At 37.7% G+C, this 25,855-nt stretch overlaps 2 protein-coding genes across 3 annotated transcripts in view; one reads left to right on the plus strand and one right to left on the minus strand.

Moving 5' to 3' along the window:
• cacna2d4a (calcium channel, voltage-dependent, alpha 2/delta subunit 4a) overlaps positions 1–25,855 on the plus strand; it is a 101,228-nt gene that overhangs the window by 14,252 nt on the left and 61,121 nt on the right. For both annotated transcript variants that reach the window (XM_028448373.1, XM_028448374.1), the window contains exons 8-27: positions 187–247; positions 1,637–1,787; positions 2,982–3,056; positions 4,737–4,826; positions 6,162–6,275; positions 6,398–6,476; positions 7,095–7,228; positions 8,340–8,417; positions 8,560–8,640; positions 8,742–8,816; positions 8,975–9,061; positions 10,392–10,463; positions 10,548–10,609; positions 10,681–10,748; positions 10,843–10,888; positions 10,985–11,082; positions 12,530–12,623; positions 12,740–12,832; positions 13,057–13,184; positions 14,819–14,887. In XM_028448373.1, coding sequence (XP_028304174.1) covers positions 187–247; positions 1,637–1,787; positions 2,982–3,056; positions 4,737–4,826; positions 6,162–6,275; positions 6,398–6,476; positions 7,095–7,228; positions 8,340–8,417; positions 8,560–8,640; positions 8,742–8,816; positions 8,975–9,061; positions 10,392–10,463; positions 10,548–10,609; positions 10,681–10,748; positions 10,843–10,888; positions 10,985–11,082; positions 12,530–12,623; positions 12,740–12,832; positions 13,057–13,184; positions 14,819–14,887 — 1,755 coding nt within the window. The remainder of the gene's footprint in view (positions 1–186; positions 248–1,636; positions 1,788–2,981; positions 3,057–4,736; positions 4,827–6,161; positions 6,276–6,397; positions 6,477–7,094; positions 7,229–8,339; positions 8,418–8,559; positions 8,641–8,741; positions 8,817–8,974; positions 9,062–10,391; positions 10,464–10,547; positions 10,610–10,680; positions 10,749–10,842; positions 10,889–10,984; positions 11,083–12,529; positions 12,624–12,739; positions 12,833–13,056; positions 13,185–14,818; positions 14,888–25,855) is intronic.
• The window catches only part of lrtm2a (leucine-rich repeats and transmembrane domains 2a), a 28,742-nt gene continuing 25,709 nt past the window's right edge, over positions 22,823–25,855 (minus strand). The window contains exon 7 of the mRNA XM_028448382.1: positions 22,823–24,814. Within this exon, the coding sequence (XP_028304183.1) occupies positions 24,291–24,814 (524 nt within the window). The 3' untranslated portion in view covers positions 22,823–24,290. The remainder of the gene's footprint in view (positions 24,815–25,855) is intronic.

A 25,855-nucleotide genomic window follows, 5' to 3' on the forward strand; every position in this document is an offset into this window, starting at 1 on the left:
GGAGAAAAGTCATTAGCAGAGCAGTGTTTGTGGGACAGCAACATTAACCTTACTGTCACTCCTCATCACACGTTATCTCAGGAGTCTGTCAGTGTCAAACATTCATTCATCTGCTGTTTGCTCTCCTATAATCAACCATATACTGTAGAAGTATTTATCCAAACATTATGTGTCATTTCTCCTCAGGCATCCAGTGGATCCCTGATGAAAATGGCGTCGTCACGTTTGACTCCAGGAAAAGAAATTGGTGAGCGTGTGTGTGTGTGTGTGTGTTCCTCTCTACTTTGCTGTAATTTGAAGGTATTTTCAGTCAACCTCATACTGCAGAATTCACATAATCAATCAGATCACACTGGTGGTAACCTCTGCGTGTATATTCATAGCTTCCAAAAAAGTCTGGTTTTTTGGTGTATATTAATTAAAATTGGCAGCTAACCATGCAGTTGTGTGGACCTTTTTTTCATTGCAACAAAGAACTACTGATGCATATTGGCTTGGGGATTTTATTCAAAAAGATAAACTTTTCATGGGAATTATTTATTGGAATTAGCAGGAAACTGGGAGTATTTTTTTTTTGTTAATGTATCTGTATTTCAAACCTATTTGTTTCATATCCAAACACTAATTTTGGCATCCATGCAAAATAATACAGGTAAAAAACACAAAATTTCAAATAGGGTTGCAAAATTCCAGGTATTTCCCAAATTCCAAACTAAAGAATCATCTAAAATATTAGCACCAGTAAAATACTCCCAATTTTCAGTCAATTTCAATAGATGTTTTCCATGAAAAGCATATATTTTTGAATATTTCCAAAATTCCCAAGCTTAGGTTTCTGTAGAAATTGTAACCCTTTGAAACCTTTCGGATACAAATCAAAGGCAGAGAGCCAGCTTTTATATTAAAATGAAGATTGAATTAAAATCAATATTTGTGTAGTGTTTAGCTATTCTGCCTCACTGCAAGAAGGCCTTGGGTTCATTTTTGGACAGGAAGCTGGTCTTACCTTTAGAGAAGGTTCCATGTTTACACAGTGTCGGTACTTCCGCTTCTTCCCACAATCCAAAAACACGACGCGTTTTAGGGTTAATCTGTGAAACATGTTTTTATTCCCAAAATTGTCTGTGAGCTGCATTTGTTGGATGAAATCTTCATTCCAAAGTGCATGATCATACACATAACACAATTTATCATTGTTATTGTGAATTTTAGTTTTTGAAAATTATCATAAAACCCTGGACTGTTTTTACATTCCTTCTATATGTTGAATGTCTAGTTTTTTCTTTGGTGGAAACAAAGTCTCAATGCTGTTGGATAACAGACTCAGTATTAAGTTCTTCTAAGATCTCTGTCTGGCTCCCAGACAGGAAAGTTGTATTCCTGGAAGCACCGATGACCAGCTGTAACATCTACTGACGAGGAAATCTAATTTATGTTAATTAGTTTGGACAGACAGGGGATGATAATAAAGAGATGAAAGGATGCATGAACGGAAGATCAAAGAGTCGAATAAAAGGATGAAGCTTGAACTCTGTTCGGACCGTCTGCTCGTCTCCTGGCAAACAATGGCCGAGGCTAACGGTGAACCTTCCTTCTACTAGATTTCACTGTGTTTGTCTCTAATCTGTGTATTCAGGTACATCCAAGCAGCCACTTCCCCAAAAGACGTGGTGATTGTGGTAGATGTCAGTGGCAGCATGAAAGGACTCAGACTGACCATAGCCAAACACACCATTAACACTATCCTGGACACACTGGGAGAAAATGACTTTGTCAACATTATAGCAGTAAGTAAGCACACAATACAGGGCAGTCATCCAAATCCCAAATAACATTTGAGCCATGCAAAACACATCAAAACACAACTTAGGCACAGATGCACAATTGAAAAAAAAAAAAAACTAGTTCAGACAAAAAACCTCTAATCATTTGTAAAAATCTGAGCCCTCAGTTTAATTTAGTTTTTAGATGTTGTCTGTGTGACCCTACATGTACAAATCTGTGTAATAAGCTCGGTTTATCCTGGTATTACCGTGTGTGTAATCATACGCCTCCTGCAAATCCTCTGTCCTTAAGCTGTGCATAGAATTCAAAGCTACACTCTTTGTCTGAATGACTAAGCAACAACAACAACGAAATCACATATTTAAATCATCTTTTTATATACAAAATATTACGTGAGTGGTAAATCCTTGACTTCAACCTATTATTATTGTTATTATTATTATTATTATTATTATTATTATTATTATTATTATTATACAAATTTTAAAGGGAGTACAACATTTGTATCTGTGATCTATAAACCCGTTTTCATCACTAAAAAAAAAATTAAATCATCATGTTAAGTCATAATTATGAGATGTAAAGTCATAATTATTAGATAGCAAAGTCCTAATTATGAGATAGAAAGTCATAATTCTGAGATAGAAAGTCATAATTCTGAAATAGAAAGTCATAATTCTGAGATAGAAAGTCATAATTCTGAGATAGAAAGGCAATTAAGAGATAAAAAGTCCTAATTATGAGATAGAAAGTCATAATTATGAGATGGTAAAGTCATCATTATGAAGAAGAAAGTCATAATGATGAAAAAGAATGTCATAATCATTAGATAGAAAAGTCATAATTATGAGAAAAAAGTCATAATTATGAGATGGAAAGTCATAATTATGAGAAAGAAAGTCAATATTCTGAGACAGAAAGTAATAATTATGACAAAGAAAATAATAATTCTGAGATAAAAGTCCTAATTATGAGACAGAAAATCATAATTCTGAGACAGAAAGTCATAATTCTGAGATAGAAAGTCATAATTATGAAAGGAAAGTCCTATTTATGAGATAGAAAGCCATAATTAAGAGAGAAAAAGTCATGATTATGACGTCCTATCTCATAATTCTTACGTTCGTACACACCACATTCTTGTTTTCTGGTTTTTCCATAAACATAATGGTTTTGTTTTTTCCATCTCTTTCTAGTACAGTGACTATGTTCACTACGTGGAGCCCTGCTTCAAGGGCACTCTAGTGCAAGCTGATTTGGATAACAGAGAGGTAACGCTCATACAAGCACAGACATAAAAAGGTGCACATACATGCACACACACATACAGTCAAGAGCTTACAGATAATTAATGCAATTAACCTTTTGTTGACCGATTAATTATATAAGCTAACTTATCTGCTTAAATCCCCCAAAGACAAAGATTAGTCTGTCATCAAATCCTAGTCAATACATTATATGGAGCATGTGCTATCAGGATAGTAGTGTTAAGTTTATCCTCTATACTTGTTTCTCTATTACTGTTTATTTGTGTCATATCAAAACTATTTTGCAACTTCTATTTGTTTATTGCACCCTCCCTCCTTTATCTCATCACTTTTTTCTGCCGGATTATTTGGCCTCCCTCACCTGTCACTACAAAGGGCAAACCAGAGCCGTTTAGAGCGAGAGTTGCGACAACGGATGTTTGAAATGCTTGACCGTCACGTGATTCATGTAGACTCAAATAGTTCCTCGGAAAATTCAAATCCATTGATTCCGACTCCGAGTGACTGGGATTTTTGGTAATTTGTCATCAATAACTGCATTGATTTACAATATTTATACAGTACACCGTCATATGCATGTGTATATCATGATAATATACTGTATATATATTATAATAATCCACTAACATGCTTTAACGCCCAGCTTAATGGGTTTAGATGTGCTGATAATAATAATAATATCCAATATAATTATATAAACGTCTTACCGTTCAAAAGTGCATCACAAAGTGTCTACTCCACTCTAGCTCTATTGGGCTGCAATAGTCAACTGCTCCATGAACTGCCATTTCTGTAAAAAAAAAAAAAAAAAAAAAAACATTGAAGTTGTCACAACTCTCTCTAAACGGCTCTGGGGCAAACTAGCAGCTGGTAGATCATGTGACCTGTTCATGCTTGATTTGATTGGTCAGATGACCTGGCGTTAGGCTTTACCCAATCAGACTTGGTTGCAGATGATAGTTGACAGAAACACACAACGGAATGTTTGTTACAAGTCTCCACTTCATTAAATCACCATCTACAGTTCACTTTTTTAAAGGCATAACATGTATTAAGTGGTTTTATTAAGTGTAAGGTGTAATTTCTGTCTAGTAGAGCAAAGCTAAGTGACTAGTTACAGCACAAAATGTGGCCTTTTCTTGTTTGTTAGCTGTGATCATTAATCCTGATTACCGTCTGGTGTTGGTGGATAATCCCACTACTCATGTGACCATACCAGCCTATCTCAGAAGCTAAGCAGGTCTGGGCCTGGTTAGTAGTTGGATGGGAGACCACAGAGAATTCCAGGTACCACACTGGGGAACAGTCACTCCAGTGGTATCTGTCATTGTGTCCTTGGGTAAAGACACTTCACCCACATTGCCTAGTATGAATGTAGTGTGTGAGTGAGTGCTGGTGGTAGTCGGAGGGACCGATGGTGCACTATGGCAGCCTCACTTCCATCTGGCTGCCCCAGGGCAGCTGTGGCTACAATAGTAGCTTACCACCACTATGTGTGGAGTGAAATAATGATGCCTTAATTCTGTAAAGCGCTTTTAGTGTCTATGATAAAGTCCTATATAAAGTCCAATGCTCTCTTTCTCTCTCTCTTTTACTCTGGTGACTGTTTGAACCCCAGACGTACCTCCCAAAGCCTTAAATGACTCCAAATTCTTTGTGCATTATTTGTGTATTTCTCCTCAGCATTTCAAGCTTTTGGTGGAGGATCTTCATGTGAAGGGGGAAGGAAAAGTTAAAAAAGCAATGAAGGAGTCTTTCAAGATCCTCAATGAGGTTCGTAAGAAAAAACCTTGATTAGATTCACCTGTAAATGGAATGTTCACTAGACAAGACCTGTATTCGCAAGGCATATTTGGCAATTGATCATTTAAAAAATGGTAAAAATTACAACCTGTATCTGGATTTGTTGACAAGTTTGTTCTTTTTACTAATTAAATTGAAAGTAATAATGCAGGAAAAACAGAAGACTGACCTTGACCTTTAATATGACGTTGAGCGAAGGTCAAGGTCACACATTGAAATGTTGTTCAATGGTACCAGTGGCCAAGTTGTAGGGATTTTTTTTTTTTTTTGTGGCTTCATGAACTTTGAACCCTACCAATCTTTTCGCTGGTAGGTCGTACAGCTCCGGTCCAATGAAATAAAAATACTCCATTTGAGATTAGCTTTTCATAAATGTAAGCATCAAACTTGTACGATAAATATTCGTAGAAATATGGAAAAGTTTGTTTTTTGACAATTGATGTGGCCTTGACTTTGACCTTAACATTTTGGCTCCAAAAAAGGTTGACTGCACATCTTTGCTTGATATTGCCCCTATGAGATGACATACGTGTCATTAGTGCTGCATTAATAGCCTAGGAGGAGACCCAGGACAAAGGAGCTGCGGAAGAAAAATAAGAACTCCTACGAGAACAATGTATTTGGCAATTATCAACTCTATGGACTAAAAGGGGCGAATGACGTCATCAATGACGTCATTTCAACATGGCGGCGCACAGGCTCTCAAATGGTAAACTAGTTCCATATTTAAAAGTTAATAAAATTAATATGGTGCAAAATAATGCACTTTGTTAGGCATAGATCTTCTAATAAGGACATTTCAAAGGTTTTAGGTCACCTTTGTAAAAACAGTGGAGGATCCCTTTAAACTCATTTATTTTTTTAGGTGCTTATAATCTTCAAGAAGCACAATGTGTAAAAGTAGAATTTATCCAAAAAGATTCATACAACACGCAATTTCCAGGTCAAATGGGGTCAATGAAATCCAATCATTCTTAAAACTCTTGAAACAATCTTGGGGAGAACATGCAAACTGCACAGAACAATTTTGCCACAGCGTTCCAACCCTGGATCGTAGAGTTGTAAGGCAGCCATGCCTCTAGAGTGCGGCTTGTTGTAATTGAAACCAGATTTAATTGGTTTTCAGTATACCCAATCATATTCTAAGTATTACCTTTATGAACTGTAAACTAAAATAACATTTTTAAGTATACACATTACTGTATTCCTGCAGTTGTCAGTAGTTTTGAGCTGCATTTTCTCTTTGTTTCTGTGCATTGACACGAACATGAATCTCGATGCATGATTTGTGTGTGTTTCTGTTAGGCTACTGCACAGGGACAGGGCAGCCTGTGCAACCAGGCCATCATGCTGATAACAGACGGTGCCATGGAGGATTTCCAAGAGGTTTTTGAGGAGTTCAACTGGCCAGAACGACGGGTAAGACACACAGGAAACAAATATGGAAACACAATTTGAGATAAATAAAGATATTTCAATGATTGCAAACATTTGAGTTGGAAATGTGGTTTTGACACATTTGAACATGCTTTTCTCTCCAGGTTCGAGTTTTTACGTATCTAATTGGACGTGAGATGACATTTGCAGAAAATGTCAAGTGGATTGCCTGCAACAACAAAGGTAAACACCAAATGTTTTATTATAGGGTCACACATTGGGAAAAGGGAAGAACTCTTGGCCTGTATTGTGTCATGAGGTGCCACTCTTTTAGATTATAATCCCATTATAAAAACGGTGGGAACAAAAAGACAACAGCCTCATAGGAAGTTCAAACCTAACCTATAGATCCCATCCCCGTGTCTGTAAATGGTAATATGTTTACTGCATGTTCTTCTGTTGCTCACACTCACTGTTGCTTCTGCCAGTAATAAAAATATCCATCAAACACCAATGTTGTAATGCTGGTTGGATTTTTCCCCAACACATTTGTTTACAAATCCTCAACACACGCTGCAAGTTTTATGTGAATAAATACTCAGGAGATTTAGGGATTGTTATTTTTAGCAGCATTTTGTGCGATGTAGCATAAGGAGAGTCTTCTTGCTTGGCAGAGATAATGAACGCGGTATATCGCATTGACGTCAATGTCTCAAAGATGAAAAAATGCCAGAATCCTAGAATGCTGTTTCATCATTTAGCAGCAAGTTGACATATAATCTACATCTAAATCCAGGAATCTAAATAACCTTCAATATTTATTTTAAGTGTTAAATAAATGTTTATTTGTGTATCCTACAGGTTATTACACACACATCTCTACACTCGCTGACGTCCAGGAAAATGTGATGGAGTACCTGCATGTTCTCAGCCGGCCAATGGTCATTAACCATGATCATGACATCATCTGGACCGAGGCCTATATGGACAGTGTGGTCAGTAACTTAATCTCCTTAATAATTTAATGACATACGGCCCTTGCTTGCATCAAGGGTTGTGCCCTGAATTAATCAAAACTAGAAATGGCTCTTGATGGCTGTTTTCAGTTAAGGCTTGATAACATGATGAATATTACTCACAGTTATCCAATCAAAAAAAAAAAAAAATCCTCAATGATTTGTAAAAGGAAGTGTCAATGGGAAGTGTTTTTAAGGCAACAGCGCTTCAATCTTTCATCTTTATTTTAAGAGGTTATTCTAGCTCTAAATGACTAGTTGAGAATCTAATATTCATACTAGTGATAATGATTAACCTTATGTGTAGTTGTGTGTGTGCGTGTGTGTGTGACTTCCTTTTCTTAAAATTGCTGTGATAATATTGCAATTTCTGCATTGCATGGCATTATTTTGTGTGACAGTTTTCAAGTTGTTACAACTTCATTTATTTATTTATTTACACCTTTTAAATATTTACATGTAGGCTTATACTTGAGACACCTAGGAGATTATATACATTTTTAATGATGTGTAGCATGTTTATACCAGTAAAAAAAATGTTATTCATTTTTTTTTTTACTTCAGTATCATTGTTGGTTTCATCATTTCATGTTTATTTCCCCCACCTTGCCTCCATCATCAGTTTCCAAAAACTCAAGAGGTAACTGTAGCATATTAGAGTTGTTAGCAAACATTATTTTTAGTATCCTGAAAAAGTTGTGTAGTTAGAAACTACAGTCAACACTAGTTGTTGTTACGTTGTTTAGCATCTGGTTTCAGTCATGCTAACATTCACCTCTCTAGCTTCAGTTATTAGCATAGCCTAGAATTTATTTTTATTTATTTATTTAAAACCTGATCTTACTGTAAATGTGTCGTTTCATAAAATGAAGCATGTTAAAGATGTTGGTAATGAGTTTTTTTCTTCAAAGCTAAGCTAAGCTAAACTAATCGCTATCCCAATGGAAGAGCTCTGTTTCTTTCTTGCATTATTTTTGTACAACCTCCTGTATTCATAATCACTTTCAGTTCATCCTTGGTTAAACATATTTAGGTTTTTAAATACAACAAATGGACATTTAACCATATTTTTGTCTTGTTTGTGTCTCAGCTGTTTAACAGTCAGGCCCAAAGCCTGCTGCTCATGACCTCTGTAGCCATGCCTGTTTTCAGCAAGAAGAAAGAGACTGTAAGTACAAACAAAGCAAAACATGTCACTTGTGTATTCATGTTCATCTATTTATAGAACACATTTTTCTACAATCCAGTGCATCTTTTTAATATTCGAATCACTTGCTCATCCTGATTCTAACTGTAAATGTATTCTCTAGTTATCTCATGGGATTCTTTTGGGAGTTGTTGGAACTGATGTTGCCCTAAGAGAACTGATGAGATTAGCTCCGAGATACAAGGTGGGCATGGACTGTTTTACACTTTACCTAAATAGATTGAAGTATGCTAGCTTCACATGCTGGATTTCTGAAAATGTGCTATTATGTTTTTGTTTTTAAAGCTTGGTGTCCATGGTTACGCCTTTCTCATCACAAATAATGGATACATCCTGTCTCATCCTGACCTGCGACCCCTGGTAGAGACAGCATTTGGAATAACGAAATACAAACAGACATTAAACCCTGACATCACACAACAATTTGTTGACAAAAAAAAAAAAACCCCAATAGAAAAACAACAGCATTAGGTGCAGCAGAAACACTTTAGCTGATTGTATTTTTTTTTCTGTCACAGTACAAAGAAGGAAAGAAAATGAAGCCGAAACCCAACTACAATAGCGTGGATCTTGCCGAGGTGGAATGGGAAGATACCGAAGAGAAAGTAAGCAATATTAAAATGCACACACCTTAGGGGTATTCCATAAAGTGGGTTATGTTCAAACTCTGAGTATGTTCAGGCTCAAATGAGGGAAACTCTGAGTATCCCATTCCAAAAAGCGAGGTATGTTCATCTCTGAGTATGTTACCCGGGCAACATTGTCCGTGAACTAAACCTGGTCGCTGGCAGGTTTTATCAAAGAAACCCTGGGTTTCTACCTGGCTCCGCCCACCTGAACACCGTTTCTGAACCCTTTAATAAACCTTAACACTTTTCTCTGAAACACAGTAGTAACATCACACACCACAGACGTGTTCACATCATTACTAATGTTGTGTTGCTTTACGTCTTTTTTTTTTTTTTTGTGATAAAGGTAATTTTCTTTATAACATTGTAGATGTAGATCATTAAGTGAAAGTCACTGAGAGGTTGATCTGCATTAAAACATCTACTGACGTCTGGAGTAAAGTTCTCTGGATAAAAACCTGTGGATAATATAAAGGAGGAGATGATCATTTAAATAAATCAACTTTTAAGGCTCGATTGTTGTTTTATATTGTTATACAGTTAAATCTGTAGATTGTACATTTTTGAAGGTATGATGGCGCAGTGAAGTGTGACACTGCTCTTGGAAGCGATGGGTCATGGGTTCGCATCCCGCTTCACTGTTTTTTTATGACATTTTTTAGGACGTTGAGATGACTCTGGCGACAATATACATTAAGAATCAATATAAATGATGTGATATGAAGCAGCAGCCACTGTCTTTATATCCAGTGTAACAGGAGGGCTCTCTATGCAGCCATCCTATGCTGCTGACACGTCACCTCAGACACATTTTATTCATATTATTCATCGCTCGTCACGTCACTGAAGCAATAAAGTGATGAAGTGACCAAAAAGTGTGACTAATTATGGGTGATTTAAGCAACTATAGTCACTGAAGACTGAACGCACAGTTAGAACAGGCTCATATTCATCAAACAACAGTTTATTTCACCCATCAGGGTGAATAAATCATTATCTTCCATTTGGTTGTCATGGCAGTTTGAGTATTCTTTGATCCATTGATGATGGCTTTTTATCGCGTGCGTGCACGTAAGTAACCCAAGGTTTACATACTCAGGGTTGATTGACCCACTTCATACCAGCTTTAATGGAATCCGATACCCAGAGTTTCCCATCGCGGGGTATTTTGACCCAGAGTTTATGGATAGACTCAGAGTTTGTTAACCCGCCTTTATGGAATACCCCTCTGTTCTTTCCAATGTAACTTCTAGATTCAAAGCACACTATAACCCTACAGACTGTATTTGTCATGGTTTTACTGTAGTTAAGGACAGCAATGGTGAAAGGGGAAACTGGTACATTATCTCTGGACGTGAGAACATCTGTGGATAAAGGAGTAAGTAGCATTTTTTAAGAAGAAACACACTAGAAATTTCAATTGAATTGTATTCTAAACTAAGTTGTTTTTTCACGTTTGTAGAGGAGAGTGATGTTTTTGAAAAATGACTACTTTTACACCGTCATCAATGAGACACCTTTCAGGTTGGTTTGACTGCTTTTAAGATTTATTACTCACAGAGAGGTTAACACAAATTAAATCTCTGTGTTGACAGTCTGGGTATCGTGTTAAGTCGTGGATACGGACAATATATCTTCATAGGAAATGTGTCTGTTGAGGAAGGTGAGTCTACCTGATTTATTTATAATCTGTTTTATGTTGGCGTTTCTCGCTCATTCTCACACTTGAATCCTATTTTTCTCCTTTTCTTCTTCAGGTCTTCACGACTTACTGGCTCCAGATCTAACCATTGCCAGCGAATGGTGAGGATGATATACACAACATCACAGATATTGCATTGTAAAAAAAAACTCCTTTGACTTGAGGAAAATCCATTTCACGAATGCATCTACTTGTAGGACGTACTGTGAAACAGACATTGATCCGGCACATCGCAAGCTGACCCAGTTGCAAGCGGTGGTACGATACCTCACAGGCAAAGAGCCTGATCTAGAATGTAAGTTGACACAGAAATGACAGTCTTCTAGCTCTGAGGCAGCTATGCTACCAAACATGTTCCCAAGCCACATAGAAAACTAAAAATGTCCCTTTAGTCATAATGTACAACAGTGTATTAGGGCTACATTAAAATAAGGCAGTGGCTATACGTACAGTTCCCGTATCAATATACTGACATTCTATCCGTATACAGCTCCCCTATTTGGTTAGTTTAGGTCACGTGATAAGGTCAGTCATTGGCCAGTTTAGGTCACGTGACTAAGACTAAACCTAACCGTAAACCTAACCCTAAACAATGTTGCGATATAGGCTTATAACCTAACCCTAACCCTAATCCTAACCCTCCGTACGGCAAACGTACAAATAGACACTAGAAATCTGAGCACTACAAGATTAAAGTTGTAATATTTTCAGAAAAAAAGTTGTAATTTTACAAGAATAAAGCCGTGTCTTAAAAAACTTGTTATGGTATTGCACTCATAATTCCCTGTTGAATTGAACGCAACCAACACCGATTGCCCTGAAGTCGACCACTTCCAGCCACTTCCTCCAAATCATTCTGGTTCTTTGGTCGGAACAAACGCAAATGTCTGCAAAGTTACTTTAAAGTCCTTAAACTGATAACAGTGTGGTGATAAATGGCCAAAAGGCTCAGTATTTCACCATGTGTGAAACCTAAAGAGAAGTTCAGACAAGATCCTGTTTGTAATTCAATTTTATTCTAATTGAAATTAATTCTTGAAATATTACAACTTTGATCTTGAAATATTATGACTTCAATCTCATAAAATAAGATACAATTTTATTCTCATAAAATTACAAATTTATTCTCGAAATATTAGGACTTCAATCTCGTAGTGCCCAAAAAAATTAGTGTATGTTTACAAAAGTTGTGCTGTATAGAGGTGCGCCCCCTGGTGTGTCATACAGCTACTGCAGGCGGGATATGATAATAGTCGTAAATTTTTCAGTTGAGTAGAAAAACTAATGCACACAGACATAAGTACGAAAACAAAATATGTAAAATCTGATAATACAGAGTGATTAAATTGCGTGGCATTTTTCTCTTGTCTAATCTATGATTTGATGTTCAGCTTGTTCTGTCTTAAAGTTGGTTTCCCAATTGAAGGTTTGCCATCCGAATCCGCACATGTAGACACACTTCATTGAATTCTTGTCATCTTGATGTATTATTGCTCTGAACCCTGTTTCAGCCTAAATTCAACCCATATTTATTAGGAATATTTGTTTTAGACATCATTTCATCACATTTTGAAGAATTTAGAGTCAGGTGGGCCCTGGAAAGACAAGTTTAGGATTTCTAAGCTAAGACGGTATTATTTTATCACTAAATTTCATTGTTACACTCCTGCTTCTAAGTTTCCCTCAACAATAATGATAATAATGAAAAAATCTGCTTTTTGCTCTCTGAATTTTCTCTGCAGGTGATGTGCAGTTGTTGCAACAGACTCTGTTTGATGCTGTGGTCACAGCTCCAATGGAAGCTTATTGGACCGCCCTAATGCTCAACGCATCAGGGTAACTTACTCTTACTTTTTGTGCATTGGTTATTTAAATCATATAGCCACTGTCTGTCTCGTTTTTTTTTTACCTTCTTCGTCACACTGTTTTAGCTCTTAATTAATCTTTTTCAGTATGGACGATGGTATTGAAACAGCTTTCCTCGGCACCCGTTCAGGTTTAATGAGATTCCAGAGGTATACGGGTATAGAGAAAAGAATTGGCAAGTGAGTGTATTCTTTATCAGATAAAACTAATACAAATGAAATGAATTAAATGTTGTTTTTTTAAACAATATCAACGTTTGCAACATTTAGGCTTGATATTATGCAGATTGTTTCTTTCTTTCTCTCTTTGGTGCATTTTGTGCTGATTATCTTCTGTCTTCATTTTTTTAGGTCAAAGGTTGCTAATATTGAAGCTGTTATTGGTTTTTTGTGTCACTCCCCAGATCTTTCCTGACCCCCACAGACAGTGAGAATATGTTCACCTTGGACCATTTCCCAGTGTGGTACCGTAGAGCAACTGAAAACCCAGCAGGACAGTTTCTATACTACTTTCCTCAGCAGGAGACTAGAGGTATATATGATCACGTCCCAGACTGTCCAGTTGCATTTTTTTTTCAACCATGCATAACAAATGTAACCTTCAATTTCTACATATTTTGATATTTCTTCGCTGGTTACACTACCGGTGTGTACACTAGACCTGTGCAAAAATATCTACAATCATGACTGAGAATGTCTACATTTGTTGCTGCAGATTAACACTATGTATTTTAATTTTCTAATGAAAAGCATGTTTTTATTGCAAACAAATTTATATTTTGTGTCTAATATATTGCATAGCTACGACCTTGCCTGAGGAAGTGTTATCTAAACTTTATGAGGAGTGATATCTGCTGTGCCAGTGTAGTGACATATACATAGAGAATACCGGGAATAAAATATCCCTGTGCTCAGATGCTGTAGTGTGACAAGTGCCTGTCTTCAATATACCAAACTGTCACAAACATGCAAGAAGAGCAAGAAAACTCCACTAAGAAGAGATAGAAATTATATAGCTTAGTTTAAATGTTGCTTCATGAAAACAATGACTTTTTTGTTGTGTTTATTGCAACATTTTCAGACACACGTGTTGCCATACAAAGTCATTCTCTTTCTGATTCAGGGTTTTTGGTAAACACCCTGTGCTGCTTTCAGATTTATTCAGGGACTATGAGGCTGACTATAGCGCCTTCTTCAGTGCAGAAGAGGTGGGACGACAAGTGGAGCAGGCAGGGAGGAAGAGGAGAGAGGCAGTGGAGGAGGAGGAGGAGGATAGAGGCAAACTGTTACTTGTACTTGGCATGCCGCCACAGTTTGACCTATGCTTCCACTTTCCTTCTTTTTGTATTTGAAATGGATGTTTTTAGATACAAAAATATATATTTTTAGACCTCTCCTCTCCATTGCATGAGCTGCATGCCTTTAAAGTAAATAGATTATCCTCTTGTCTCTCTGGATGATCATTAGGGACCCCAGTCCTTCTTAAATCCATTTAATTTATTCATGTTGCGCCTTTATTTCTTCAGTATTTCTCCGTCATGAGGGATTTTCTCAATATTTGATTATTCATCAGGTGAACAAAGGATTTTGCAATATTTTTTCACCTTTATTTAACTAGGAAAGACTCTATAAGAATCTATTTTTATCAAGAGAGTCCTAGGTTTAACAGACTTGCTCAATGTCCTTAAATTGATTTGAACTTGCGACCCTCCAGTTACAGAGTTGCTTTCATAACCGTTATACCACCACCACTGCCCCAACTCTGCTTTGAGGGTTGATACAGGACACAGAAAACATGCATAATCTGCAGCACGCCGTGAATGAAATATGTAACTAGCTTCAATAATCTACGGTAAATTGTGTAATGCCTAAAATGGTAATCTGTCTGCAATCTGAGACTTTGGCGACTGTCCACATGTGTTGCCTGGCATGATCGGCTGGCAAATGATGCACAGCAGAGGGAGAGGTGGTTCCCCCGCTAGTTTATCAATACATTACAATGTCTAAGGATGTTATTGCATTGCATTCCAGGGATTTGACTGCATGGATCCACAGTGACCTCATGCATGAGTGTATGTTTGTAGACAGACGCATGTACACCTTGTTTATACAGTATATGTTTGAACACAGTAAACATTCACTTACTATGTGTTTCTCATCTACCAGCAGGGAGGATAGTGATCGCAACCACTGCAGTCACTGTGACGGTGGGGAAGAAAACAGCCGTCGCTGGAGGTAGGACCACAAGTTTTGTTCAAATGCACACACACACACACACACACACACACACACACACACACACACACACACACACACACACACACACACACACACACACACACTGTATTTCTTCTGCTAATTGTCTCCTTCTTACAACTGATCCATGCATGGATTTTGCGATGTTTTACTCCCTTTTACCTGCTGAGCACTTTAAACTAATTCTATTATTACTCTTTTTTTTTAATGTTTTCATTTAGCAGATTGGACTTGAAGTAAACATAACAGATGATTGTGTGTGTGACCTAAACTCTGTTGTTGGATCTGATCACTTGCAATAGCACTAAAAGCTTTGATACAGTTTAGCTGATGGTGCGGTAAAGCTTTGCTTTGTGATTGAGATGTTTTGTTCATTGTTTGCAGGATGTTGTCCTTCTTTGTCATTTAAATAGTTTATTAAATAGAATGTCAACTGGCTTCTATAGCTTTGTAATTGTTATTTTATTGGGCTTCATAAAATAACAATTTTTGTTATTTTTAGAACATCACACATTATACTGTATAATTAATTAATTAATATAGTATACCCCCACAACACAGATAGACACACACACACAAAAAAATTGTAATTATGATATATGACATATTATCTAAGTCAGTATTTTTTACCCCATGTGGGGTCGCCTGGAATTAAAATGGAGTTGCCTGAAATGTCTAGTAATTGATACAAAATTTAATTAAAATAAAAAATAAAGAATATTATTGTTATTATCCATCCATCCATCCATTTTCATACCCGCTTATTCCAGTTTAACAGGGTCGCGGGGGTGGTGCCAATCTCCGGCTCTCATAGGGCGCTGGGCGGGGGTACACCCTGGACAGGGCGCCAGTCCATCACAGGGCAACACAGACACAGACAACCATTTACTCTCTCATTCACTCCTATGGGCAATTTAGAGACTCCAATCAACCTCACAGTCATGTTTTTGGATTGTGGGAGGAAGCCGGAGTACCCGGAGGAAACCCACGCAGCACGGGGAGAACATGCAAACTCCACACAGAAAGGACCCAAGTCCACCCCAGGGCTTGAACCCAGGACCGTCTTGCTGTGGGGCGGACGTGCTAACCGTGTGTTATTATTATTATTTAATCATTAATCTTTACTATAAGAGATCTAAAAAAAAAAGTGTCCCGTACTTTCACTTTCTCAAAATCTAAATCTGCTTTAAATGAAATGCAGTATAGATAAGTCTCTGGGTTCACCAGAAATGTGTGATATGAAAATGGTGGCATGACGCGAAAAAGGTTGGGAACCTCTGATCTATGTCATAAATCATTGTTGATTTACTTATTTGTGATCTAATGTGTATATCGGTCCCTGCAAGATCAACACTTCACCACTTTTTCACCATTTTTTTGTAATTTAGAAAAGTTTGGTGGGAAAATACTAGAATTCTGAAAATTGAAGTTTTCCCCACAGTTTGCAATTGACATGGGCACACAACAACATTTTCCACTGCAAAAATGCTGGAGGGGCAAATATTGTGTCATTTTCATTAAATTTGTGTGAAGGGACAAATAATGCAACAACTTAAATAATTGGTAATTCATGCAATAATTCATGTTTTCTCTTCTATTTTTACTTTTTTCTTATGGCCTTGAGTTTGACACATGTTCCTTATACAAATACAATTGGCTTTAGTTATTGATATTTCACTGACAATTGTATTAAGAGCATTTTGGGGATTCGAACTCAAAGACTTCCTCAGTAAGTGAAAGCAGCAGTTGATTTTCCCACGAAATTCCATAAAAAAGCCCGTTCTACTGTATTAAACTCATGTTGTCCTCTTTGGGTATGTTTAACCGAGCTGTAACATTTGATCCTGTTAAACCCTGTCATATACAGTATCTGCCTTCACTCAGCCTCTCACAGACACACCTGTCTTTCATCACATAACCAAATGAGCTCTTTTGGTCTCATCTTCCTCACTTTACGTTTCTTTTTTCCTGTCCTAAAGGTCTGTTTTATCCCATCACTACCTTTTATCCTTCCTCTTTACATTCCCTTTGTACTGTAGTACATGGAAGCCTTTCTTGTCAAGAGGCATTTACCACGAGAACATGAGAACATCAAATATTCAAGAGCTGCCCTGCAGGGCCCACACACACACACACACACACACCTCTGCTCACCTTTGGCATGACTACACAAGTGTCTGTCTATTCATGTGCATGTTAGCGTATAGCAGGGATGGGCAAATCTATCACTGCGGGGCCCACAAAAATGTGATTGTATCTGATCCGAGGGCCAAATTATCAAGATTAATGTCAACATTTATATTAATGACTGATATGAGCATTAATACAGGAAACAACAAAGGATTTTGGGGTCATATTTGTGTATATTTGTGTGTTACTGGGTTAATATGTGTGTTTCTGGAGTCATTTTTATTGTATTTTATTTGTCTTTTTTTGTTTGTTTCTTTGTCTCTGTTTTCTTTTGTTTTGTCAGTTTTTAGTCATTTTGTGTGTTTTTGGAGTCATTAGAGATGTTTTTGTTGTAATTTTGTGTATTTTTATGTCATTTTCTGTATTTATTTTTGTCGATTTGTGAGTTTTTGGTGTCACTTTCAGTGTTTTTGATGTTGTTTTTGGGTATTATTTTCCTGTCATCCTGTGTTATTTTGTTGACAGTTTGTGTGTCTTTGAAGCTATTCTGTAATGTGTCTGTCTTTGTCATTTTTTGTATTTCCCTGTCGATTTGTGTGTTTCGGGAGTTATTTTGTGTATTATGTTGGGCTTTCTATTCCTTCCAACTTCTTGAAATACAATTTTGGGGGCTGCCAGTTGCCTGTTTCTGGCTTATAGTAATAATGGAATTACAGTCCAACGATAGCTTAGAAAATATGTCAAGGGTACAACACAGTGACTGTATATTACCTGAACATATTACAGTAAAACATTCATTAATATATATTACCCTACTTCACTTTCTGTGTAGATATCTGAAAAAAACTTTAAAAGCTGCAAATTTGTTACAATTTTTCACAGAAGTAGATGCAAAAAATAAATAAATAAACAGATGCAGTTCAACTTACAACCCCTAAGTGTCGCTGTTTATCTGTGCACTGAATACATGTATTGTGTGTTGAGCTTCTAAGTCCATTTCAGGCTATATTTCATATCCTCTCTGTTGAGAAAGGCCCAGCGTTTTGTATGTAAGAGGCTGATCTAAAACCCTTCCTCAGTGACTTTTTACAATCACTGTTTATACTGTTCTGTGCTTTAGCAGTGTCTTGTTTATCTCTGTGGCAGCTATGAAAGGGCTTTCTGTAAATAGAGCAAATGCAAGGCAGGCAAAGAGCCATGTTGAGGACAAACTCAGGATTTGTGAGACATAGAACCATATTTGGATGATTGATTGATTGTGCAAACCTTAAATCGTAAGATGACAGTTTGACCATCATGCTCTCTATCTTTGTTTATGACGCTGAATGACTAGTAACTGCAACATCAGATTAGCTTTGCAGCTCTTTGGCATGGCAGGTACACACATTGATTGAGATGGGTTGAAAGAACATGATTGACACTTTTTGATCATATAGATGTACTGTATGTGTTGGTGACCTTGCAGCTGTCAGTACTGTGATTAGCCACTCAAAGTAGCTCCTGGTATAGGGCCAAGACAATGATTGCTTTTTTAGTGCCAGTGGCACCGATGTCAAACTAGCACTGTAGTAGTTTTATGTCCCCCCACCCATGCTGGTTTGACCCTATATTGTTCAGAGGACAGGCAGTGGTAAAGAATCAATACATAGGAAAGAGGATAGAGAATGAACAAGATTTAAGAATGAAAATAGAAATAGAGGGGGCAAATAAATCACCAAGAAAGGAAAGAAATAATACTCTGGTGATAAAGAGTTTAGGATTGACATGGGCAATTTTATCACAGCAGAGGGCCACAAAAATGTGATCACCTGATTCGAGGGCCACAATATCAACATTCATGATAGCATTTAGAATAATAACCAATCTTAGCATTAACACAATAAAAAAGTCCGGGTTTTGTGAATTTTTGGGGCGTTCTTGAAGACATTTCAGTTTTTTTATTAGTTTTGTGTGTTTTTCTCTCATTAGTTGTTTTTGTTGCTATTTTCCTTTTTAGAGTCATTTTGTCTTATTGTATCATCATTTTGTGTATTTTTCTACAGTTGGTGTGTTTTTATTGCCATTTTATTCAATTCAGTTCTACTTTATTTATGTAGTGCTAATTACAACGATGAGTCATCTCAAAGCATTCATTTCGTGTGTTTTTGTTGCCATTTTATTCAATTCAGTTCTACTTTATTTATATAGTGCTAATTACAACGATGAGTCATCTCAAAGCATTCATTTCGTGTGTTTTTGTTGCCATTTTGTCATTTTTTGGAGTCATATTGTCCATTTTTATTGTCACTTTTGAGTTTTCTTTTGGGGCTGAACAAAATTAAATAAAGATCTGCACGTGGTTAGGTTACCAATGTCTGGTGTAGGACAACATGAAGATAAAGTGCATTTATTTTTGTGATCAGTTTAAGCATTACTTTATATAGTAATACATCTTTCCTAACTATGTCCAATCCATCCATGTATGCTATTTATTATAACCTCTGTTTTATAAACAAAAATCAGAAACAATCCAGCCTTTTTTTTTACACAGAGATGCTTTCATTGGTTGCGTTTTAAATGTACACGCAGGATTTCCTCATAGTTATGCAAAAATCAGACATAAGTCTGATATGTTTTGTTTTTTTATTATTCAAATGAATGCATACAGAGCAGAAATCGCTTCATATCATCTTCATAATGTCATTATCAATACCCACGATGGCCATAACACAACAAACCATAGATATTTAGACTGTTAAATCTTACTCACACCCTGTTCTCATGGCTGTTGTATATATTTGTGTATATAACAAACTATATATTTTTTATTCTTTACACACAAACACAGGTTATAAGAACAGGAACAATCTAGCTAAGATGCTTAGCTACCAACGACACAATACCTGCAGACCAGGGTTGGTGAGGAGACTCAGATTCCAGATTCAGAGAGTTGAGCTATTGCATTATCAAGGCCTTATTAGGCTCTCGAAAACGTGAGGTAATTACGTGTTTGTTTGAATACATGATTGAGACACACCTTAGGAATGCTCACTGTGACCTTTATATAACACTTGTCTTGTCATCTATCTTGTTAATGAAGCTTGAATGATGCGGATTGGACTTATTTTACTCAGTTGTTGTTATTTCTAATTCAGGGTGTCAAACTATATTAGTCCAGGGGCCAAAGATGGACCATTTTGACCTTAAGTGAGCCACAGATTTTAGGTGGGAATAAGAACAAATTCATTACTGTGCCCTGGTTTGCATTTCCATGTATAAATAATGTAAATGATAAAGTATGTGAGTATATCAGTCCCTGCAGGAACTTAACCTAAATTTCCCTGATTTGGGGAATTTCAGGAAATTTCGTGGAATAATTTGAGGAAAATTTGCCAGATGCAGATTATGGAAAACTTGAGAGTTCTTTCAACAATTTGAAATTAAAAATGACTGTCGTGAAAAGTGGAAAACTGAGTTCTGCAAATACTGTGCATTTTAATTGAATTTCTGTATTTGGAAGTTCTGAGATATCTATAACTGAATTAATTGGTAATTTATAAAAAGCGTCATGTTTTTTTCTATCATTTTTACTTTCTCGAGTGGGCCGAATTTGATGCTCTAGTCTAAAGGGCCCTTAAGTTTGACACGTGTGTTCTAATTCATATCATCACTCACTGTTCCTACAGCTTACATTTGTATTCACTTACTCTTTATCAACAAAAGGGTTATTTAATGGGCATTTACCTACACGTAGGTGGGAAAACCTGAAAACACTGCCTTTTGGACAAAAGCAATGTAATTAATTATGGTGTTATTGTAAAATTTCCCTGCTGGCTATCTACACATACTGTAAACTGAGGTTCCTTGTTATAACAGTAGGATACATCTCTGATTTAAAATGCTAGTAGATGGCAATACCCTGTCTGACACTTGGACAACAAACAGTAGGATTAGCACAAAATTTGCAGAAACCTCAACACGATGGGGTGACGTTGATAACAACGATACATGGTGCTTGTTATAACCGCCGCCGTGATACATTTCAGAGTCGAGCAGCACATCAATGCACTCGGTCCAAATCTCTCCATGTTCCTTACAAAATATATCAACATCACACAGACGTAATTCCTAAAAACAAATCATGGAAGCCATAAACACGAGGGACATACATCATGAATCAATACAGAAGAAATGATTATAATAAGAACTGATAGCTGGGCTCACCCATTGGAACAGACAGGCATACAATGGTAATTTGCATCATACACCATGATATGAGTCATACTTTATATTATTGATCACCAGCTGAAGATTTTGAACCAAAAAATGAACAGAAATGAAGGTACGTGTAAGGATTTTAAGAAAACTCATGTAAAGCAAACTAACCGGTTTGAGAAAGGCCAGAGAATTGCTCATCAGGCGTATTTCTCTCAAAGAAAGTACGGTAACTATTTAGTTGTTAGCCACCAATTGTGCAAGTTCTCCCACTTAAAAATATGAGAGGCCTGTAATTTTCATCATGGTATACCTCAAATATGACTGACAAAATGAAAAAAAAATCCAGAAAATGACATTGTAGGATTTTTAATGAATTTGAAAATTATGGTGGAAAATGTATTTTAGGCAATAACAAAAGTTCATCTCAAAACTTTGTAATGTACCCTTTGTTTGCAATGACAGTGGTCAAACGTTTTCTGTAAGTCACACACTGTTGCTGGTATTTTGGCCCATTCCTTCATGCAGATCTCCTCTAGAGCAGTGATGTTTTGGGGCTGTCACTGGGCAACACGGGCTTTCAACTCCCTCCAAAGTTTTTTTTATGGGGTTGCGATCTGGAGACTGGCGAGGCCACTCCAGGCACTTGAAATGCTTCTTACGAAGCCACTCCTTCGTTGCCCGGGCGGTGTGTTTGCGATCATTGTCATGCTGAAAGACCCAGCCACGTTTCATCTTCAATGCCCTTGCTGATGGAAGGAGGTTTTCACTCAAAATTTCACAATACATGGCCCCATTCATTCTTTCCTTTACACGGATCAGTCGTCCTGGTCCCTTTGCAGAGAAACATCCCCAAAGCATGATGTTACCACTCCCATGCTTTACAGTAAGTATGGTGTTCTTTCTCCTCCAAACACGATGAGTTGAGTTTTTAGCAAAAAGTTCTATTTTGGTTTCATCTGACCATATGACATTCGCCCAATCCTCTTCTGGATCATGCAAATGCTCTCTAGCAAACTTCAGACGGGCCCGGACATGTACTGGCTTAAGCAGGGGGACACATCTAGCACTGGTGGCGTAGTGTATTATTGATGGTCCCAGCTCTGTGCAGGTCATTCACTAGGTCCCCCCGTGTGGTTCTGGGATTTTGGCTTACCGTTCTTGTGATCTCTTTGACCCCACGGGGTGAGATCTTCAGTGGTCTTGTATGTCTTTCATTTTCTAATACTTGCTCCCACAGTTGATTTCTTCACACCAAGCTGTTTACCTATTGCAGATTCAGTCTTCCCAGCCTGGTGCAGGTCTACAATTTCGTTTCTGGTGTCCTTTGACAGCTCTTTGGTCTTGGCCATAGTGGAGTTTGGAGTCACACTCCAAACTCCACTGTAAATAGGTTGTAAATAGGTGTCTTTTATACTGATAACAAGTTCAAACAGGTGCCATTAATACAGGTAACGAGTGGAGGACAGAGGAGCCTCTTAAAGAAGAAGTTATAGGTCTGTGAGAGCCAGAAATCTTGCTTGTTTGTAGGTGAACAAATGCATATTTTACAGAGGGATTTACCAATTAATTAATTAAAATGTGATTTTCTGGATTTTTTTTTCTCATTTTGTCTCTCATAGATGAAAATTACAGGTCTCTCTTATCTTTTTAAGTGGGAGTACTTGTACAATTGGTGGCTGTTTTAATACTTTTTTGCACCACTGTAAATAATCTTTGGCAGTGACACAATATAATTTCTACAGTGAGAGAATTCCCATTGCATATCGCAGATATTTAGGACATGCGCACACACACAAAAAACAAATACTAAAAAGAAACACGAGAGGAATCAACAAAAGCAAAGTTTTGAAGGATTATGAAAAACCCTCCTCAGATTGCACGAAATATGAAAATAGACATAAAAAGTAACGAGAAGGACGGAGAGGAAAATTAGCAGTTTCTTCTCTCTTTAATAATCCCACTGGGCAATTTTTCCAATTCTAGAGACAAAAACTGGGGTATTCAAAGGCTATATAGGCTCTAGGAAGGGAAATAAAGTGCAGGAGTCTGGAGTCTGTAGTCCTTAGATATACAGTATATTATAGTCTTTACCAGAAGGCAGGCTTTTCTGACATATATTTTGCAAGCCATGGAAGCAAACTGTCACATTTCAGGGCTAAATTCAGTTCTTCACAAACATTGAAATTAATGGAAAATGTTCTGTTCTGTTCACCATTGGACTAGTAGATAAAACCCACTGCAGATTCTACATCACAGGTTTAAAACATCCACAAATGATCCAGGGAAAAGGTTCAATCGGTTCAAATGTAGGGAAAGTGCATCTCCCTTTTGTCTCAAAGGCTGGAGACGGAGGAGATGTTCTATGTTTGATTTTCTCATCAGCGCTCGATCTATTCTTGATACTTCTTTTGTTAGAAAAGTAGAGGAGAGGGTCCGAGTGAACTGAAACTTAATCCTTTTTCATCAGATTCAGAGGCTAAAAGCGTGTGAATGTATAATAATTGGTGTTCACATGGGTTAAAAAGAAATATGAAAGACCGAAAAAGAAGCACATCTCTTCTTTTTACTGACAATATTGTTCCAATCCATTCCATAATATCTCTTTGATTCTATATAGTATCTGAGTTAGGATTGACATCTACTGACTGGCCTGTATATGAGAGTTTTAAAAAAACGTTTAAGTTATGCTTTATACCAAAGAGATACCAACTCATCTTCTCTTGTAAAATTGGCAAACTAAACAGCAGTAGGTGGAAGAAAAGGTAACAAATGCTGCCAGCTGGTCCAATAGGAAAGGGAAAACCAGGTAGTAGATGAGATGCATGTGTGAGGGTGTATGTTGGAGGGAATTGCAGAGAGGGAGAAAGTTATAAATAGCATGAAGGTGGAGATAGGAAGACAAAATGTGGGAGAGTCATTAATTCGAGATTCAGGGGGAGAGATAGTGTGAGTCTTTGTAGAAAATAAGCTTTTCCATCTTTCTCCTCTTAAAGCCCTTTTAAATTGCCTTCTTCCAACATTGGACAAAGCTAATACTCGTGGTCCTATCAGATCTTTAAGCTACAGAGGAAATCTGTTTATCTTCTCTATCTTCTCCGTCAGCGTCTCCATCTCCCATCAGGGGCTGCCTTTTCTTTAACTCTCGTTGGTATTTGGCCATCAGGGATGCGTAGATGCAGCCGTACGCTGCTGCTGCCACCATCATGATACAAACAATGCCACATACCACGCCCGCTATCACCACGGTGCCGATGGCGCGGCGTACGCTCACTGGTCGGTAGCGAGTGCGGACACAGTCTGACGGGGCCTCGGCCCCACCACCACCACCTCCTCCACTGTTGGATGAGGAGTCCTCTCCGGTGTTGGCGCTGTTGTCAGAAATTGGTGTCGCACCACTGGGGTTGAGAACATTTCTGCTACAGGGAGGACCGCCTCCTTGTCCAGAACGAGAACCCTCTCCTGCACCATTCTCATCCTCAAGTTGGAGGCAGTAGTTAAACATTTCCACTGGAACCCCTCGAATGTCTCGCCCCCGCAGATCCTTTGGCAGCGTGCACTCCACTGCATCCACCTTCCCTCCTAAAGCAGAGGAGACAAGACACAGAGACAGGGAGTACAAGGATAGGTCATTTCTAAAATGCTTTTTGCTTGTAGAGCAACCCAATTAACAGAGAGAGGAGAAAAGACAGAACAGTGGCTGTGCCAACACGAGGATGAGTCATACATCGGTTGACACGTGTGCACGGTTTGCTGTACCCTCTACACTAAGTTAGAGATAGCCTCAACTAAGCCATCTATAATTCATGAGATGACATGCTTAGCTTCAGCACAGCTTGGCTGTATGGGGAAGAGAGAAATATCTTAGTCACTAATTCCCACTAGCGGCAGTAGAAGGGGGATCTGCTACGCTGTGATCACAGGCTACATGTGTGTCTCCAAAGGAAGCTTCCGTCTCAAGGTCACCTGTTGGCAAGCCATTGGTCTGTATTTGTAGATAATGACAAATGTAGCCGGATAAAGGTCGATCACAACAAAATGACGAAATAAAAAAGTGCTGTCTGGCCCTGAGATGCTTTTATCCCTGCATGTGACAAAAAACACTCCACAGCCGTGTGCAGCGATATGAGTCAACACAGGTCACTCTCATTTCCACATTTGTTCAAAGGTTTGTAGTTCTTTATGTAAAACATTCATCTTGCATTATCTAATGGCTACCATTGCAATTTCCTTCCGTAACTTAATTGTCTCCTGGTCAAATGAATACAGAATTATGAAGCCTTTTTTGTGTCAGTCGAAGCAGATGGCTGCCACCTCTGAACCTGGTTCTGCTGGAGATTTCTTCCTGTTAAATGGGAGTTGTTTCTTCCCACTGTCGCTAAATGCTTGTTCATGTGGATCTTGTTGGGTTTTCTCTTTCTTATTGTGAACTTTATATTTTGATAAGCGCATTGAGATGACTTTGTTGTAAATTGCGCTATACAAATAAAGTTGAATTGAATTGAATTCCTTCTTGGTCTGAAGAAGCTAACTGAGCTGAAGTAGATCCCAGCAAGGCAGAAGACAGCAGTAAGAAGCTAAGTGGAGAATAGGGCAGAAAGGAGGGGAGATGCTTCATTAGCA

The sequence above is a fragment of the Gouania willdenowi genome, chromosome 6 (assembly GCF_900634775.1).
Source record: "Gouania willdenowi chromosome 6, fGouWil2.1, whole genome shotgun sequence".
Classification (NCBI taxonomy): domain Eukaryota; kingdom Metazoa; phylum Chordata; class Actinopteri; order Blenniiformes; family Gobiesocidae; genus Gouania; species Gouania willdenowi.